A 20,206-nucleotide genomic window follows, 5' to 3' on the forward strand; every position below is an offset into this window, starting at 1 on the left:
ATGACTAATGGGTCAGGCTTCCTGTTGTGTGGAGACAACTGGAACAATTTTGCCCCATATAATACAGTGTTGGCTTGTACTAGTGACTAAATTTGGAGTAAATTCTTGAATTTACTTAGGATTGTGTTTTAGCTTGTTTAACAAATAACTGCAGTGTAAGCCTTCCCTTCCTGAATACATCACGGCCAGTAAGTAAAATCTTTTAGAATATTTGCAGTTTGACAATCATCTGCAAAAATCCTGTCCAGAATGTCTAATGGTTTAAAAAACCCCAGCCATATCCAGGTAAGAAAAGCAGACACTTTGTCTAATTCAAAACCTATTTAAAGTAGAAAAAGTCATGTGTAATGACTCAGAGCACAGTTCTCCTTTCAAAACTAATAAAATAGTAGCAAAATACTTTGGCAAAAGCTCAGCTGAAAGGTGAAAAATTTCACAGAAATGTAAAAATAGATACAATCTGCTACTGAGGTTTAAGTTTACTATGCCGAAAAGTTTTGACTCAATCAGTTTGAACCCACAGATTCAGCTGGCAAAAGAACGAAGGTAAGAATAGCCAGAAATAGCTGATATGCCCAAGGTAGAACTGTAATTGCTGTCTGCTTGTTTCAGCATTCATAGTATGAAAACTGCCATTTGCTAAAAACAATGGAAACCTATTCTTTTCATAAGAATACCAGTCCTATGATCCATCTCTTCCCCCAAATGCTCGATAAACAAAAAACTAAATATTTTTTTGAAGCATGTGTTAAGGGGACGACTTATATGCTTGAAAATTTATTATAATTTTATCTTAAAAAGGGCCTAGGAATTTATAAACCTATAAATAACATTTATAACTTATTTGAGCTGATTAGATCCCACAGTCTTGCATAACCAAATTGAGCAAATCTCCACACCTTCCTTGTTTGAAAAGCACACACCTATTAAAGTAGACTAAAATGCATGCCATGCCTCTGATCACAACCAGCATTGTTCTACTTGGCAGTTAAAACCAATCCTTCTAAATTCTCTTTTTTCTGTTTCCTACCTGGTGCATGCCAAAATTAAACATCTTTGGAAAGTTAAAATCATGCTCAGCGACTTTCCTTTGTCGTACTAGATGCTAAGTGAGAAATTCAATCAGCTAGGATTGATTCTTGAGTATTTTAAAATCTGTAGAAAAAACTATTACCAGTGGAACACCACATAGAAGGCTGGAAAAAAAATGATTTGCATTCAATGAGCTGTTAGCATTTATTTCATACATGCACAAAATATTAACTATTGATACTTGCACTTGCTGGGCATTCAAGTAATTTAACTTCCCTCTTCTGTGAATCAAACAGAGCTGTATCATAATGGCCCCTCTGACATGATGGCTGAGGAAAGCAGTTTTGTTGCAAGAAAAATACCAAACATGTTGAGATTTTTCAAAACTTATATAGGAATGTTGACACTTTTTCCACTCATTCACTGGAGCCTGCATATCAGAATTACAGAGACTACTAAAACAAAAGTATCAAGCACTAAGTATCATCATGTGTCTATTTGTCTTGCTAAAAAGTGGAAAATGGTCATACAAAATTTTTTAAGTGAAAGAAGAAAGAAGCTTCAAATTATTAACCATGGCTGTTTTCACAAGCGAGTTTTGCTCCTGATAACTTAATGTTGTGAGGCTGGTGGCAGTGCCTCATGAGGGCTTTTGACAAGGAAAGAAGATGGGGTTTGGAAACATTGTAAATTTTGATCAAGATGCCTGGAAAACAGTGTGGCATTCCAGCAGCTTCCACAGCACTTCACACTGTGTAGCAGAACAACGATGGTCTGTGCACACTTTTAAGCTAAAACTTACTGAAATTGCTGTCACAAGTGATGCATCCTGTGAACTCCTTATCTCATGTCACAACGTGTGCAACAGAGAGTTGCCGAACAACAATGTTCTGCTCTGCAGAAAATTTACAGCGCATTTCTACAGCAGTTCCAACTCAGTAAAACTGTTGTGGTTTCTCAGGAAAAAAAAACAACCTTATTTGGCTTGGGATATGCATGCACTAACACTAAACATGGGAGTTACCTGTAAGCCAAGGGATGCCAGATTCCAATATGCCTATTCATTTCAGAACTGGCAGCAAACTCTGTAAGACTTCTTAAGAAACAAGGTACTGCTTCTATTTCCTAATTTGAAAATCCAGTTTTCAGATTTTACTACTAGAAATGTCAGGCCAGCAGCCTTCCACCTGCTGGAAGGCTTTTCATACTTATACATTGTGATAGATCTTGTTAATTTGTAGCTAAATTGCAGCAACACCTGCAAGCAATACCTGAACATTTTTTTGAGGAGCAACGTTGTCAAAGACAGAATATAACTATGTATTCATATCAGTCTAAATACTAACTTTGCCTAAATATCCCTTTTGTCCAGCTCCCAGGTCTGTGCAGATTCAGTGCAATCTGAATTTTGAAACTGCACACAAAGAAGAAGAGGACTCCATAATATCATTCACTACATGTCAAGGAATTAAGCATTATTCCACTGTGCCCTAATATCTCAGGTATCCATATATTAACAGAATATCTTGTGACAAAGTAATCTAACCACCAGATTCACAGAACAATCCAAACTTGATATGACCTCAAAGAAATGCTTCAAGAGAACAGTAAACCATGGAGAAATGATTGAAATTTAATGCTTTTGCCATGTAAAGAGCTTAAAACTTGTAAATTAAGCAAAAAGAAAACTCCAACTGCTGTTTTGTGTTTATAACAGAATAAAGAAAAAAAATTAAGTTAGTATTCAGCTTTGTAAAAAGCTATCTAAATTTATGGGGAAAACCTAAAATATCCTCTGAACACTACAATAAAATAAAAGGCAATGACAAATTCCTAAATGTCAATGTATATATATATACATATATCTATATATAAAGATAAAATAAAAATGTATCCTTGCCTTTTTGTTCTTTAACATAGCTCTCCTTACAGTTGTGCATGAGCTGCAGAATCCACTGATGTTGAGCACCAATGCACTGCCAAGCTGGGTCCCCAGGTGCATGAAGATCAGAAAGATATCTGTAAAATCCAGTCCAAAAATCACAGTTCTGACTTGACACACTGAAGGCCTCATTAAAACAGACTAAGCATGTACTAAGAAATACTTTTACATTTTTTACATAATTTTAAAAATTCAAGAATATTTAATAAGATATGCTCACATCCACTGCAAACAGAAGTTTTGCATTTGCCCTTCTTCAATTAGTAAGGAAAAATTCCACCAAAAATGTATAGATAAAAAACTCTTTAATATCATATTAATATGGATTTCCAGTTATGTCTCTAGTAAAGTATGCAGGAAACCAAACTCCTTATCTGCAAGGTTGCAGTTTAGTGCTTCAGATTTGAGGGAAACTAGTGATGGCATCTCAAGCACATAAAATATAGTGTTTTTCTTCCAATTGATATTATATGATTGTATCATCATGTAATTTTAACAAGTAATTACAGAAGGAATTAATTTCTGGCAGCTCATTAATTTTAGCACATGCATGCATAAACATATGTAAATCAAGCTCCTGGGCTGTTTGTTTATTTTGGGCTGGTGGTTTTTAGTCCATGCACAGTCTGAAAAAAAAGAAGTGAGGGAGATAACAAAAGGATTGTGGCTTCTAAATTGCAGAAGCAAAATACTGTCTGTCTGTAGGGAGAGAGGAGCATTAGAAGCCAGTTGTTGTGATTTCGAAGAGAACACAAAAAGAATGTGTCTCATGTATGGCATTCAAGACTATCTGACAACAGGACTTCTAAAAGGGTATTTTCAAAAAGTGCTGGCTGCTCTACTGTTTGAGGCACTCATATTTTGCATGAATGAGACTCGGGACAGATTAAAAGAAGTCAAGATGCTTAAGGTGAACTATACTGATAAATTATCTTAAGCAGTGCAGGGAATGTTCACTCCCTCACAAAAGCTGTTTTACTACAATAATACCTAATGCTAATTAGGACTGTGTTGAATTCTGTCTTCTTTGACGAAAGTCTGCAGCGCTTGAAGAAAAAATAAACTGTCAAAGTAGGACTGGTTGGATGGATGAGAAAATTATACAACTAACCATTTTGACAGGGTGACATTTATAAATTATGAGCTCAAGTCCTTTTCAGTGTTACGGGGGACTTTAGTCTTAGGCACAAAACTAAAAAAAGTATTACCACTGGTCTTGAAATACGTACATCTACTTGGACGCTAAGTGCTATGGTAAACTATTTCTGAACAGTATAAAATAATTACCAGTGTGAATACTCTAATACAATGAGAGGAAAATATGAATTGAAGCCTATTTATAAACATTAAACATCTGAAGGAGAAAACCACAGTAGGTCATTTTTTAGGTCTTGGTCAGCCTTCAACTTCAGAGACATACAAAACAAGTGTATCAAGGAAGAAAAAACACTCATAAAAAGGGCAGGATTTATGCAAACTATTTTACAATTTGGATTTTGTTAGTTTCATTTTTGCTGAAGTCCCCTGAAGAAAATCTACTTCATACCTTGCATTCAGAAAATTTACACTTATATACCCATGTATACTTAGAATAGTGAAACCAATTTAACAATTTTGTCAGCTGGGATTCTCTTGAGTCATTAGAACTGAATCATTCCACATTCATGCATTCCCTGCTCTGCCTTATTATACTTCTACATGCGGAATACATTTTGTTACATTAACAAATGCTTTTACATAGGCTGGGGTATTTTTAAAGATTCAATAGTTCAAGGTAAGTGGCTAGAAATGAAAACACCTTAAAAATAATCAACGAAAACAACCAACCCCAAAAACTCAAGCAAGAATCAATAAAACGCAACCAACCAAAAAAAACCCCACAAGAAACCTCAAACGGAAAACCAGAATCAAGCACATGTACAACTATAAGTTGTACATATACTATAAACTATAAGTGTTTCAAAGAACCCTTAGAAAAGGTCCTAACACCTGGCTTAGGTTAAACAGCTGCTCTTTAAAGTTTTCAAGTGTAACAGAGAAAAGCAATGGCCAGTGCCACCTTCACAGACATAAAACGCTGAACTATTGATCTTAAAAACCAATTCCAATGAACAGACAATATTTACAGAGCATCCAGAAGAACGAGAAGCACTCTGCATAAATTCACACAGGTCACTGCAGTCATAAACTCACATGATGCAAAGGGACCTAAGACACCAACACCACACTTGGGCCTGTACACACACAGAATGCTCACGACCTTGTGCAGGTGTCTGAATTTTACAAATGCTTCCTGCACAGCACATTTGGTCTGTTTTTTTTACAATAACTGATAAAAACACTGAGATTGTCAAGACACACCAGGATGCCCTGGCAGCATACAAATCTCAAAAGCTTTCTAAATAAAGCCATCAAATGTTCCAGAGCACTCTAAAGTTTGGCACCAACAACTGAAAAGTTGAATCATCAGCTCATCTCAGTAGCCCTACAACAGACATCAGTTTTGTGAAAAATAGATAATCTGTAAATGTTAATGAAAATTGGGAAACTGGTTCATGTTCATGAAATACAAAGGAACTTCATTGTTAAGGCTGAGCAATAAAAGAGACAATATCACTTTCAAACAACAGAACACTCTGCATTAAAGCCTCCCTGTCATCTGACTCAGGACGATTCCATTTCAATGTCAAGTCAAACTGAAGCGTAAGACAAGTTAATAAGGAATCTATTTTGAGGTATGCAGACTAGAACTGGTCATTTCAAACGCAGCTTGCAATATGTGGGTTTAGAGAATGCAACAAAATCTCAACATGCCTTCTAGATTAAAAAAATCAAATTCAAATCTCAATTATGCTGCATTAAATTGTTCTCATTCAAGAACTGATTTTCAGTCCTTCAATAAACAATCCAGTACCATTCTATTGCCATTATTTATATAATCATGAAGTCTCAAAATACTCACATCTTTAAAATCAGTATTTAAACCATAGTGAAACTAGTCACTACCCTATTTAGGAAACATTTAAATACACATTAAACACCATATGTCTGATGAAACCACTAGGCAAATGATTACCTTATATAACGTTTCTGATCATGCAACGTTGACGGAGTTTCAAGCAGCTTATCCAACAAAAGTTCTCGTAAAGCTTCAATTCTGGTTTCAACTTCAGCATAATCTAGGAGTAGGGAGCAGGAATAAATCCAATGTGTCCTTAAGCAGTGTCATGAACTGAAAATTACATTAGTTTCCTAGGGTATCTGACATTTCTGGAGCTAATGTGGAAATCAATAAAAATAATTTTATAACAAGCCACATCTGAACATATTATACACGATAGTTTTATAAAACCAGAGAATTAGACTTTCAACTCTTTTCAACAATATGTGAGAAAGATACTCAAAGTCACATTTTAATTGCTGTAATCTTTTTTTATGTCCAGTAATACCAAGCCTAAATAAATAAATAAAATTGGCCATGATTCCACATTTTGTAGTATATACCTGACTCAGAAAACTTTCCAGATATGTTGCTTAGAGTAATTGGCTCCTATAAATCCATAATTTGTATGGATGAAAATCTGTATCAAAATCACAAAAAGCTCTTTGGTCTCCTATGTGCTTTTTAGCCTTAAAGCTAAAAAACCCCAAAACCATTAAATAACAGAATCTGCATCTTACATTTTTTGAACACTTGAACCTCTGTCTTTCCGAAGAGGGACTTGGCTTTTTCGTAGTCATTAATAACCACATCATAATCGCCCTTAAAAACAAAACCAAGCATTTACATTTGTTAAGAAAAAGACCAATGTCAAAAGGCTACTTTCAGCAAACAGAAAATTATTTTTAAAGTATTATACCTTCTGGATATTTCTTTCAATGTTTAAGGGAAGATTGAAAAGAAATTTAAAGCGTTGAAGAACATTAAGCGCGTTTCTCGTTGAATCAGCTTTGTCCTTGCGACCCAGCACTTCTTGAAATAAGGTATCTGCTGTGTTACTGGCTCCTATTTCAAAAAAAGGGTGACAGTAAGAAAAAGTAGAGTAAGTAATCACAAACAGATTTTCTTCATTTTAATGAGTTATTCAAGGTGTTTTTAGAGCAAATGAGTAATTACTGCTGATTTTCATATTTTTTGTTCAACTGTGTTAACATTTTACAACTGCTGAAATTCTATTTCAAAGTGAACCACTTAGCATTTTAATGTGGTAAGACCCCTGTGTGATTAAAAACAATCACTCTTTCCTATTTCAAATGCTTAGCTTTGCTGCAGATATTTTATAGTTTGCTTTGGCTCCAGATACACATTATGCATACCAAATTATGCATCTCAGGATATAGAAAAAGTCATAGAAAGCTTTACATTTAAAATAAGTATAATTACATTTTGGTAATTAATGTCAGAGTTTCTAAAGTTATCACTGGGTTTTGCAAAAAAGTTTTTAATGTTTTAAAGTCAAGTCTTAAAAATTATTAACAATATTTGACCCACTTAAAAGTACCGATGGTCAAGACAAAGACAACATCATGACTAAAAAAGTCTAACTAGCTGGTCACTGTAACAGAATGAATACAAATTGTCTTCACATTGCATTTAAACTCTCATCACACACGGGATGAAGCCTTAACCAACAAATTCATGTATTTAAGTCTATACTATCTACAAACACTCTTCAATAAATACATTACATATCGCCCTAAAACCTTTGCTATCCTAAACTAAAAAGCCTTCTATTTTCTAATAAAGATTGCTTTTTAACACAGAATAATAAAATTTCATTTATAGTAGAGAAGAATTACACTACATATGAATATTAGCATTTTTCAACTTATGACTTACTTTTAATTAACCAAAACAAAACAAAAAAGGGGGAACCGCTTTAGCCTTTTTGATCATTGCATGTAGAAGTTTCTACATTATCTGGTCTAGTGACTATACTTTAAGCAAAGATGAAAAAAATTACATCAGTCTCACTGGGTGGCTTGCATGCCATTTTCTCTAGTCAACACTGTGGGTGGCCTGCTCATGTTAAAAGTAGTCTTTGTAAAATAATTGTTATATCTAAATAATGTTTAAACTTTGTTGAAATTTTGAAGCCTTGATGTAAAAAAAGTTTTGTCAGGACATCTATTTCCACCACATACTATTCAGGATAGAATACTTTAATCCATTAAGGAAAAATGCACAATGAAAACAGTTAGCTGCACATTTAAATACAAATCACTGTTAAAGTATGATTTTTCTCAAGGTTATAAGAAATGATTGTTTTGTAAATCTTTCTAGTAAATAACATTTTGTTTGTTTAAATTCATGTGTTTCTTGTGCATTCTTTTAACACTCCAGAAGCAATGTGCTTTACCTGGGAATTAAAGTTATATTCACAAAGTTTTTTTGTCTTTTTTTTTTTTTTTTTGTTGTTGTTTTTGTTGTTTTTTTTTTTTAATTTAATGCAAACCTTTTTTAAAAGGTAATTAACAACTGCAGGAAGACCACAGTGAATTCTATTTTCAGCTCTTTATGAAATCCTCAATTCAGGTAAATGATTCTATTTTTTTTAGGGTATTTTTGATTAATAGAATATGATTCTATTTTTTTTCCTGTTTTATAAGAAATTGAAATATATCAAAGTACTTAATAATGTATTCATAAAATTCAATACTTCATGCAAAACAGGTCTATCTTAGAATTAAAATATTGTAACATTTCTTCCCTTCTCATCCCTCCAAATTCTTTCTACAATAACAATCTTTATCTCTTGATTACTGATGAACCATCCATGGATAAAGTTTCAGTTCTTATATGGACTAATAATGTTTTCAAAATGGATGATTCATCTACAGTGCATGAATTTTTTTAATTCAAAATAAATCTCTAGTTATTCAACAATTGTCTGTCTTAGAGCCTGACAAAAACACTACATAAAGGAATTTGATTTACTTCCTTTAATATACATTCTTCAATAAATTAATTATAAGGCACTGTATGTTTTTAATAAAATAAATTTAACAGCTTGTTACATCTATACTTATTGTATACTTGTTACATATATACTTATTATAACATCTATAATTCCAGCTAAAACACCAAATTGTTCTTTCACTACAGCAAGCCACTTTAATTCAAGAATTTGGAACCCTCTTAACATGCATTCAGATGCTGTGGAAAACATGCTAATTTTTAAGGGTTTGCAACCAAGCTTACACAACAGAGCTTGTCTCTTAAAACATGCACCTACAGTCCATAAAATGCACAATTCAACTGAAGAATTAAAGTCATCTTTGAAAGCAGTCCCTGCTACTCATGGATTATGGAAGCTTTTCAATGGTCAGGCAAGAAACAAAGCTTTGATCCTAAACTACTTTGCATAATATTATTTATTCTTTTTAAATCCTTGTATTCCTACTTCCCTGCCTCCCACCCATCATGACTTGCAAAGTATCATGAGGAAAAGCAGCCAATTCTTTTCATAGCAGAGCCAAACTTCAAACCACTCTGAAGTGTCTGGCACAAATTTCTCTACCGTTCCAGCTTGAAAAAGACAGCTTGCATTGTCTACATAGAGAATTCAGCCACCATTTAATGAAATGAAACAGTAATTATATATTATAGGTAAATTTGTCTTATATAAGTGTCTATAGGAAAAAAACACAGACCTAAGTTTTTGCTTTTTTATTTAAAATCTCTTACATGATTTAATACAAGGGAAAGTGCCCTCCAAGGAATCTGTGCTTGGAGCATGACATGGCTTAAATACAGAGCACTGAGGATTGCACTGGAAAATTTCAACAAATGCTTCTTTTCTCCTACCTAGATGTACCAATATTCTGCACACAGACACACGCTACAGTCTTTATATAGAGGTGTGAGGCTTTATGTGGTGTTTTTTGGTGATTTTAAAAATTTTTGGCAGTTTGGTTTTTTTCATTTCAGCCATCAAAATGAGGGAATAACAATGTTCAAAGTACATCTTTATTGTGAGCATCAAGGAATCCTGACTAAAAAGGACTAGAGCTGTTCACAAAACCCCCCGCTTCTTTGTGCTCCCCACACAAACACACATACAGTCACTGCTTTCTTCATACAAGAGAAGAAAAACAGTGAACTTCCATGTCACTTTCTTGATTTCAGAAAACACAGTCAGACTTTCCAACACTGAGTCAGCTATCTGCATGTCATTCCTGCTTATTGATACAGCACTAAGGGAAACATCCCTTCCTCTGTGAAAAAAATCACAATGAAACAAAGTAAAATTATCTTGGCAGAAGTCCCAGAATTAAAAAAAAAAAAGGAACTTTTTTGATCTGATGAAACACATACCAAACTGCAGCAAATTCAAGCCATCTCTCTCAATGCAACCTTACAGCTAATACAGAGAAAGAGAAAACAAAATACTGACAGCTTTTCATGGTTTCTAGAAAGAATGCTCATGCCAAATAGTCTAAATGCCAGCACATTAAGTGAAAAATATCCTGTCAATAGACCTTGTTACTGCAAATATCTTATAACTGGGTTTTTTCTGCCTTTACTTGAACATCTCGCAATCCTGGTATTTAGCTCAGCCCACCCTTCTACACTTCTGTCTATCCATGTAGTTCCTTCGTTTTCCTCATCCACTCAAATCGCGAGCCAACCAAAATGAATCTAAAGTAAACACTTTAGAACATTTTTATTTTGATATCTATTTGCTTTGTTATCACCGACACTGCACAAAGTCGTGGCAACCGCTGCTACTTATTTCAAAAGATGCATTATCACACCTTGGAACCACTGTCACCAAACAGGGAAGGGACGAGAGACTGTTTTCTACTTTCTACAATATTCCTAGGAAAATATTAAAGCCTGTTAGAAAGTCCAAAGTCCATAAATAGTTGCTGCTGGAAGGACAAAACTTACTGTTCAGGACATTCTCCAGTTTTTGCGTCATGGATCCTTCTACTTTTTCCGTTCCATCCGCTTCCAGTTTTTGATGGATTGCTAGAATAAAGAGTCTAGTTAAAATGCAGAACATTTTAATAGGTGGGAACACATTACATCAAAGTGACACTTTTAAACATTTTTAAAATTAAAAATAAAGTGTTATTTTTCTCTTTAGACACAAAAAAATACAAACATGCTTTATGGCAGCAGAGCCTAGTGGAAGACAGGGCTTAGAGCCAGACACTGCAGAATTTTAACCATTACTTTGACACAGACTTCCTGTATCTTCTTGAGCAAGACAGTAATGCTTAAGGGAAAAAACCCACAAACATATGGACAGAATAATCTGTTAGTTATTATAATCTAAATTAGCCATCTTGTACAGGTATTAATTAAAAGTTTGTATTGTGAAAAGTACCATTTAAACACATAATACTTCTGCTTTATAAGTCACAGATGTCACAAAAAAGAAATTACCAATAATTTAAGGGTAGAAAGGGAATCACTGGGAACCTTGATGATCCCAAAATCAAGTGCTAGAACATTCCCCCATCACTTCCCTTCATCTATAAAAAGGCACTCCTAAAATACAATTTAAGAGTTTCTTGAAGCATTAACCATTATCACAATGTTAATTTTGCTCAAAACAACAGGAAAACAGAGGAGAGGTTTAATTTTTTTTCATGATGCCTTTTTTTTTTAAGATGCTATTTTTCTCCTGTCCTAAAATGGTAAAATCCTGAACTCTTATTTCTGTGTGGTATTACTAATGGAGGAGGAAATGCACATTGCCAGCACTAATTTATTATTTTACTATAATTTACTCTAATACCTTTCACAGGGAGGGGTAGACTTACTAGCATAGCCTAATGACACTATCTTATTCTGAAAATATGAACAATGAATGTAGTGTAGGTAGTCCTTTTTTCTACTTCCCCTCTATCACACAGCCCTCCTTCCCTCTTCTACTGTTCAGAATAACCAGCACAAACCAGTATTTTTCTCTTTTACAGTATTATTCCTGTATATATGCAGCACATATAAAATAAGATTTCCCTTTCAATTTTTTAATCTGATAATGTATAAAATGTGCTCTATCAAATAGCCATCAGCTCCTATTGCTTCAGATATATTTGAGGCTTAAAAAAACCTCCTACTGCTTTCTGCTGGTTCTCAGTAGAACGGAGCGAAGCTAAACTACCCTTGAAAACAGTGATACTCAGTGCTTTGAAAAAATCAAGTAATGATATATTTTAGTTCAAAACACAGATACAGTTCTGAAAGCAGCCTCTCAATTGTTCCAGTTTATCTTGCTCCAGTTTGTTTGGCAGAGCAACCTAAGCTCCTCAGCTGGATTCTTTTAAGGTGAAAAGATTAGAAGAAGCACTCCAAGACTACATCTGATGTGCTCAAAGAGATACCTGGAATTCAATCTACTGGGTGAAGTTTGAACTAGGTCTGAAATATTGCCATAAACTGCACATACCATGCATACAGAGATGCCAGATGCCATTGCCAACTGGTTTCCTCTCCAGTGCCATCCCTATTTGCTCATGCCATGTAGATGCAAGCTAACAAGTCAACCCGGACAGGAACCCTGGGGCATCAGTCCTACTGTAAGGAGTGAGCGAGGGTGGCTATTCTGAAAAAGAATGGCCCTTATAGTCTCCAGCCTCTTTCAAAGGAGGAATTTTCATTGGGGGGAGGTAGAGGAGACAGGTGAGTAAAACCAGTGTGTAATTAAAAAAAAAAAAAAAGAGAAAAATGAAGGAAAATTTCATTATTCTCAAACACCCAAATTTTACCCTTCAATCCCTTGATCATACACAAAGAATTACAGGAAGTCTTGCTCTCATGGAAATATAAGAGCAACGCTATTTTCATTCTTAAAGTCATCAGAGAGGAAAAGAAATCTAATTAGGACACCATATTTATTAAGATAATCAATGCTGAAATGAAACTGATGGATTTTTGAGACTGCAATCTATCTGTCTACCTATCTTAGAAGATGGCGTGTTATTTTATGTGATATTTTGTGTACAATGGGGACAGTACTTACCAACAAGAATACTTCTACAATTTTTTAACAAAAGCATTAGTGGCTCTACTGACATGATTCCAATTCTATATATCATTTTCAGTCAGAGGCAGCCAATTATTGTAGTGCAATTAACTTTACATACTGAAAAGCAAGTTCAGCAGAACGGCAACCACAACATAAACAGACATTTTAAAGCCAAATGTTGCAAGTACTATTGGAATCACATCAAACTGTAATGATTTTAATTTACATATTTTGAAGTCATTCTATGAAACATACTCTTGAAAGATATTTTAAAAATAGACATGGATAAAAATCTAAGTTACACACTGCCTCAGAGGTTTTTAAAATTTGGCATTTTGGAACCATTAATTACATACCATTAATTGCTGACCAATGCAATATCATGTAGCTTCTGAAGGGGGCACACATGAGCATTTCCAAAAATGAACTGTAATATCCAAACCTTGATCAAAGCATACATACTGGCAACAAAAGGTAAAAAATGAGGAGGACTTTTTCCTCATACATAAGTTTTGGAAGAGCACTATCTACCATGTTAGAACCTTCAAAAAGCCTTAATATGTAGCTTCTTATTATGAAGGCAGCTTATTTAGAAATTATGATGATTTTAAAATACATGATCTTTAACCAGTTGCTGAAAGCAATTCTCTTTCTCATCTTATTCAGAAAAGAACATACAATAGCAATTTACTATTCCCTCACCTTCCTTTTAGAAGGCAGAAAGTAATTTCTTTTCACATTGCTAGCTATTGTGCACAGCAACCTGGAAAACAGTATTCATGAATCTTAGTTTGAAAATTTTGATGTTTTAAACCCAGGAAGAATGGTCCTATTAAATCAATTCAAAATGCACTTTCAGACAGAGAAAAGTATGTCAGTGGGGAAAAAAAATAAAATAAACCAAGGTGTTGAGTTTCAGAAATGTGGAAAGCACTGCAGAGTACAGATAAAGGCATATTAAGCATATGTAACTAGGAGTGTACAAAAAAGGCATTTTTGAACAATTGTCTGAAATAAGGTATTTTAGGACATTCTATAAAGTCTAAACCTACTTAAATTACTCTGTGTTCACACAATAAATTTGTTATATTTCCTTCTACATGTTTAAGCTACTTTGTTTACTGTAATTATTTTTACACATGATATTCCGATTTAGCAATAGAGAGAGAACATTCATTGTGTTCCAAGGCTGAATTACAAAAGAAAAAAAAGTCTTAAGTTTCCACAGTGAAAAAGTCTTTCTAATAAAGTCTGAGCTTACTCCATCTGCATCAAATGATTTTGAAAGTGCATGTTCCTTCCACGGAGACCAGACAAAAAGTCATTGATTTAGAAGTTTAGACAAGCAAAACTATATGCAGTCAAGAAAAGTATCTGTAGACCTCATCTTTGAAAAGAATCTAGAGATAGTCAAGTTATTTTTTTCTCTGAAAGCACTAAATCCATCTAATAGTGGGAAGATACTGTTTGGGACAACCCTGTTCTCCTGTACCCAAAGCGCTTCCTTGTGCTGGATCTAGCCATCACACAGCTGCAGGGCAGCTGCAGTGAGATAATCTGGTGCAAAACTAACTCAGTAAGAAAGAAACGTTGCTTTACTGATCAGTGAGCTTGCCTCAGTGGGAGCACTGAAGTGTAAGGAAAGGTGCATATGGCCAAGGGAAGGTGGAAAGACATCCTATTCTTTCCACACTACCAGTACTTAAAATGACCTTCAAATGCAACTTCTTCTCAACTCATCACTGGCTGCAATAAGAAGAGTAAGGAGAAAATTTTAGGTCTTTGAAGGCTTGAAGTAAAGGATGGATGGGATTTTTCTTGAACTGCCAGTTACCCTGGATTTACCTGACCCCAGATTTACCAGAAAAGCAGTTGGAAACCTAGGAGCATCTGTTTTTAGGAGCTTTACTGTAAGAAGCATACAATAAATAAAAATGAGGAAAGGCTACATCTGGATGCTTCAACTAAGGCCAGATAATTAACTGTATTTTGTATCATCTTTGCCAGTAAGTGTTCACGTTTCCCTAAGTCAGGATATTTAAAGGCTTGCAAACTTCACAGCTGCAGGCAGATAATGATTAAAAATAGTGAAGAAACTAAGTTCAAAACTCACAACCTCTAACTGCAACTAAACACACCAGAATACATGCAAAGTTTAATCTGGTAAATAAGCCAATATACAGGTTTTGTATTAAAATAAACTGCAATTAATTCATTGCTACTTGTGTTGAAAACAATCTTATTTAATCTAAGAAAGGCTATGGGGTTTTTTGTTAGATTTATGGTAACCATGAATCTAGTAAATTAAACCACACTTCCAGGATCACACATCTTTTCATTTGCACATTTCATACTTGATTTCTTTATTAGACATTTTAAAAATGTATTTTGAGATAGGTACCAGGCTCGGCATTCTCAAGAGGTCTTCAGCCTCTCAGCTCAAAGAAACACAGGTGAACATTTTCTACCATTTTCTGACTAAAGGATGGCTAGAAATGCATTTGGCATATCTGAAAATCTTACTCATTTTCATAGAATCGCGGTTAAAGAAAAAAGTACTCGAAATAAATCACATCCTTTTAGTCAGATGCAGAAATCAGGAGGGGAAAAACACAAGAAGTGCAAGGCCGACTCAGAAAAGCATTTAAGAAGATCTGATGTGGTAACTAAGAACCTGGCACCAAAAAACAGTAATGGAGGAATGAAGAACACATCAGAACATAGCCAGGATTTATGCCTAATGCATGAATAAAAATGCCTTTGGTTTCCTTTATGGGAAAATTAACAATGTTTTGTACTTCTAGCAAAATATAAGAAGGTCATTGACGAGGAGATTATCCCTATGTAAGATAAAATCTGTTCAAATGAATTTAACAGGACGGCAGGACTGCATATAAAGAGGAAAGCAATAAAGACAGCATGCTATGAGTGGAGCTCCTAATACCTTACTCTATGAAAATCTAAAAAAAAAAAAAAAAAAAGTAGCAGTTTTTTTTCCTTTGGCCATTGGTTAATAGTGCTAAGTCTAGTTTGGTTTGGTCATTCCTGCAGTGCCCCTTGAGAATTCCAGGTATTTTTGAATTGGCATAGCAAACTCAGCTTTGTTTTGGTTAACATTATTAATCCTAGCAAAAATGACAAAATACTGAACTAAATGCAGTACTGTCTTAAGTTGCCTTTTTGTGTTTTGTTTCTCTAGCATTTACTTCCTCAAGCTTGTTTATCCAACACAGTGGAAAAAAATCGAAGAAAATGGACAGAATTAACATGATATTTTAAGGTAATTGAAGCACAGTGCTAGGAAGGGAGGCTTTATTAATATATAAACCCCAAAAATTTTAATCTAAAAACATGATGAGACCAGAAAACTTGTTCTCAGATGGATTTATATTAAAGCAAGTCTGATTTCTCTGGGCGAATATCTTGGAAATAGGCAGGAAAATGTGGCTTATTATTCTGCCTGTGGATCCACTAAAAATTCCAGGAGTGGATCCTTTGCCAGAACACTTCAGAATTAAACAGTACAGAAAATGCTATTCTCTCTTTACTGGTGCTAACTTTCTGCCTCTGTGAAATGTAAAAATAGTAAAAAAAAAGGAGAAGCTTCTAAATGTTGCATTTAAAAGGTGGTATGGAAATCAAAATGGAATAATGTAGCATGAAATAAGGGGGTTTTATGGGTTTCAGGATAAATCTCGATGAAATTTAATCACAGGTAAATTTTTTGCACACTTGCAATCAATTGCAGAATTAGCTGTTTGAAAATTGCAATTGCAAAATGTAATTCTCTTTCTACATGGTTTACTATTTTTCAAATTCAAACAAAAGAGTTAACCTACCTAAAAAAAACACAACCAAGTTGATAAAATATGACAGCCAGACACAGTAACTATAAGCTCCCAAAATTACATCCCTTTAGAGAAATTCTGCCAGTAATTAGCTTACATCTCTACAACAGTAACTGATGAAGAAGACACATGAGCAGCCAGCACAAAAGCAGAGCTTGGGCAGACAATTTTCACTATGACCTGTGACAATTGATGCTGTTTCCCACATTTTCTAATCAAATTTTCTCTTGCTTGAGACAAAAATACCCCAACTCCCTACACAATACCATGCTAGGATCTACACCAAAGGAAAGTTGAGTCTTTTATCAATTGTGGTAACTTTTGCTTTTATAAAACTGCATTAAGGTAACAATTGGCGTGCTACAAAAATTGACCCTAAGAGCTGCATGAAGAGGAAGCATTCACCCGAGACTAAACTATCTACCACCACTTACATAATTTATGGCACCCCTTTGTCAGGTCATCTTTCTCTAAGAATACATTTCTCATTTTAATGTTCCTCTTGTTATCTAGTGGTGAAAGATCAGAACACAAGTTTTCAACAAGCAAAATTAAATTAAGTTTAATTTAGCATGGCTATTTTTAGAATGCCTAATTTAGCACATCTGTTTTTTTAGTTTGAATACTGAGAAGGTCTATAAATGTAAGGAAAAATATGAAGCAATGACAGTACTTATCCTTCTCATTCAGCTTTTCTCTGTAAGGGTAGCACAAAGATGATTCAAGTATTCAGATAGGAGGACCCACTTGGAAAGCTGGACAGTGAGCAGAGACCATATCAGTTATTGCTTCATGATACTACATGAAGGCATGATCATAATTCTTAACTTGAAATAATGTAATTTGCACCTGCTATGGGGCACACACATGCAGGGGAACTGCCTCTCTGAAGTGACTGGTATGCTCTCAGATATGTATCTGATACATGCAGCATCATTTTTTTGCCAGCTTGTTTCCATGGCCCTATTCTTTCTTATGCTCTAAAAATGGTCATCTTTGAAATCACTAGCTGTAACAGCAGAATGTTCTTACCCTGCAAAGACAATATTCTATCAATATTCTATACTTGAAGTAGGAGGAGGAGGATAACATTAATAGACACACATCACACAGAGAAGTAGAAACACAACTATTCCAGATATTTCAAGCCACCTGTACAACATTTAGGTAGCAATCATATTTTTGAATTTGATTTACTCAGATTACCAAAAATCCATACTCTTTGAAAAAATATACATGACAGTAAAGTAAAGGAAAAGTGTGAATTAGATTTGCTACAAAACAGCAATGTGACAACAGCAAAACCTGGTATATCATCCCAATCCCATGTTACCAAGCAAAACCAGTCATGCACTAGCCTGCATGGCTTTTTTAACTTGGAAAAAAGAAAATAATTTCAAAATTAATCATCAATCTAGTTTGCAAACAGAATCACTAATGAAAAATTGGCTCTATATAATCTCTTCAAATTCAAATATAACAAAATTCCTCAAAAGTTTGAAGCGAAGGGACACATTTAAGACAGACTAGCATCAGTTTTTAGCTTCTCAATTTTCCAATCTGACTCAGAATTGAATATAGCTCAGGTGATTTTTTTGTTTTACTTTAGGAGAAAATGAATTTAACAGACATAATAGCAGCAGCACAGCCTCACTCCAACCCTGGATTACTAACATGCTCATACTAGAATGAGCCTTAGGGAATGAACTGTAAAAATAGTCTACAGAAAGAAGAAAAACAAAACCAAATAAAAGAAGCAGGCATTGGCCAGATTAGGATCATTTCAGCCATACCATCCTATCTTATGTACTAATAAAGGTAGAAGACAAAAGGCCAACTATAGTCCAATGTCCCTATCATGCCAGTATTCCCACAGGCCATGCATCTGAACAGGAGTAAGAAAGGGACAAAAGGAACAGTGCTCCAATAGTCAGCAGCACTTCTTTTGTACAGACTTCTTTCTGAAAATCACAAAAAATGTGTTTGTAGTTGTAATTGCAAAAAAACTGTTGCCATGGCAAACTAGAGAGCCAAATCTAAACCTCAAATTTGCTCATGATATCTGTGTTTTAAAGACATTACAGCATCTTCTTTACCTGCCAATAGAGACGTCGTACTTACATGTTTTTGTATAAGTGAGTGACTGAAGTAGTCATTTCACTATTTTTTTCCTGTAATTTAAATAAGAAGAAACTGCAGCCTTAGGTTCATTGCAAAGAGTATTTCAGAAAAAAATATACTGAAAGAAAATTAATTTGCTAACTTTCCTAACAACTTCTGTGTGGGACTTGATTTGCTCATCACGGTAAAATACGTCTTAACTAAAAACACTTAAACAGGCACCCTTTTAGGAATGCTACTTTCTAGGCTGCAATTAGAGTTACAGGAAATGAACCAGCTGAACTCCCTGACACTGACAAGTAGGTCAAGTTGAGATAAACCCTGCTCTCCTCAGCTCAGTTTACAGCTCCCTTCAGCTGACGAAACAAACTTCCTGTTGAACATCTCCTCTGCAGAGTCACTGTCAAACTGTCAGCCAAGCTAACAGGCAGAGAGACATGGGGATCTGATAAGGTTATTCTATTTTCCCAGAAATTAAACCAAACAAGGATGGGTTCTGGTCTATTTGAGCTCTTATTTTCTTAGCAAACAGCTTCTAAATCACATTCTAAAATACAATAAACATCTAAGGACTGTTTTTTATGCTTTCTATTGCTTATTTATGAAAATATTAATAGTCATTTAAATGTGTAATAGAGTCTGATAGTACACTTAAGATCAGACAGAATTTACTCATCCTAACTAATGAAAAAAGCTGCACAAGAATCAGTAATTCAGTGTTTCCTTAATCAAGATAAATATACATTTGCAACAAACACTGTTACATGTATATGAGTTTTAAAAAGCATGTATAAAAGGTGTAGAGGAGTATGAAGTAACTGGAGAAGCAAGTGTTATACCTCCTATTGTGATCCTCCTATGAAAAATTATCCTGTACTAATTTTGGGAGACTTAAGAGAAATAACTGCTCACAAGTAGCTCTGTTCTATAACTACAGTGCAACAGACCTGGAGTTTATGAAGCATAACCACTGGGGTTAGAAGATGTGTTCTAACATATATGAAGGGGAACACTGAGAGTCTAAATTTTTGCCCTCAAAAAAAACATATCTTTAGAAAATAAATTAGATTTTAGAAATCTTCCTAAAGCAAGAGAGTTAAAAAATATCTAAACCAAAATGAGCTAGCTCAGAAAATTTAAATCATATTGGAAGACAGACAAAATGTATCCAATAAGGGTTTTCCCTTAAATCCCTTTTCATCTGTGACAGTTGTATGCTCAGCATCAAATAACAAAAGTTTGCAGAACAATGGCTATGTCCCTAAGAGTCTGTGCTGAAA

General features: G+C 34.5%; 1 protein-coding gene across 1 annotated transcript in view; it reads right to left on the bottom strand.

Annotated features, from left to right (window-relative positions):
* Window positions 1–20,206, bottom strand: part of EXOC2 (exocyst complex component 2) — a 125,369-nt gene that overhangs the window by 68,017 nt on the left and 37,146 nt on the right. The window contains exons 7-11 of the mRNA XM_058030220.1: window positions 10,869–10,949; window positions 6,835–6,980; window positions 6,656–6,737; window positions 6,051–6,153; window positions 2,933–3,051 (exon numbers count right to left, since the gene is read on the bottom strand). Of these exons, the coding sequence (XP_057886203.1) occupies window positions 2,933–3,051; window positions 6,051–6,153; window positions 6,656–6,737; window positions 6,835–6,980; window positions 10,869–10,949 (531 nt within the window). The remainder of the gene's footprint in view (window positions 1–2,932; window positions 3,052–6,050; window positions 6,154–6,655; window positions 6,738–6,834; window positions 6,981–10,868; window positions 10,950–20,206) is intronic.

The sequence above is a fragment of the Melospiza georgiana genome, chromosome 1 (assembly GCF_028018845.1).
Source record: "Melospiza georgiana isolate bMelGeo1 chromosome 1, bMelGeo1.pri, whole genome shotgun sequence".
Taxonomy (NCBI): domain Eukaryota; kingdom Metazoa; phylum Chordata; class Aves; order Passeriformes; family Passerellidae; genus Melospiza; species Melospiza georgiana.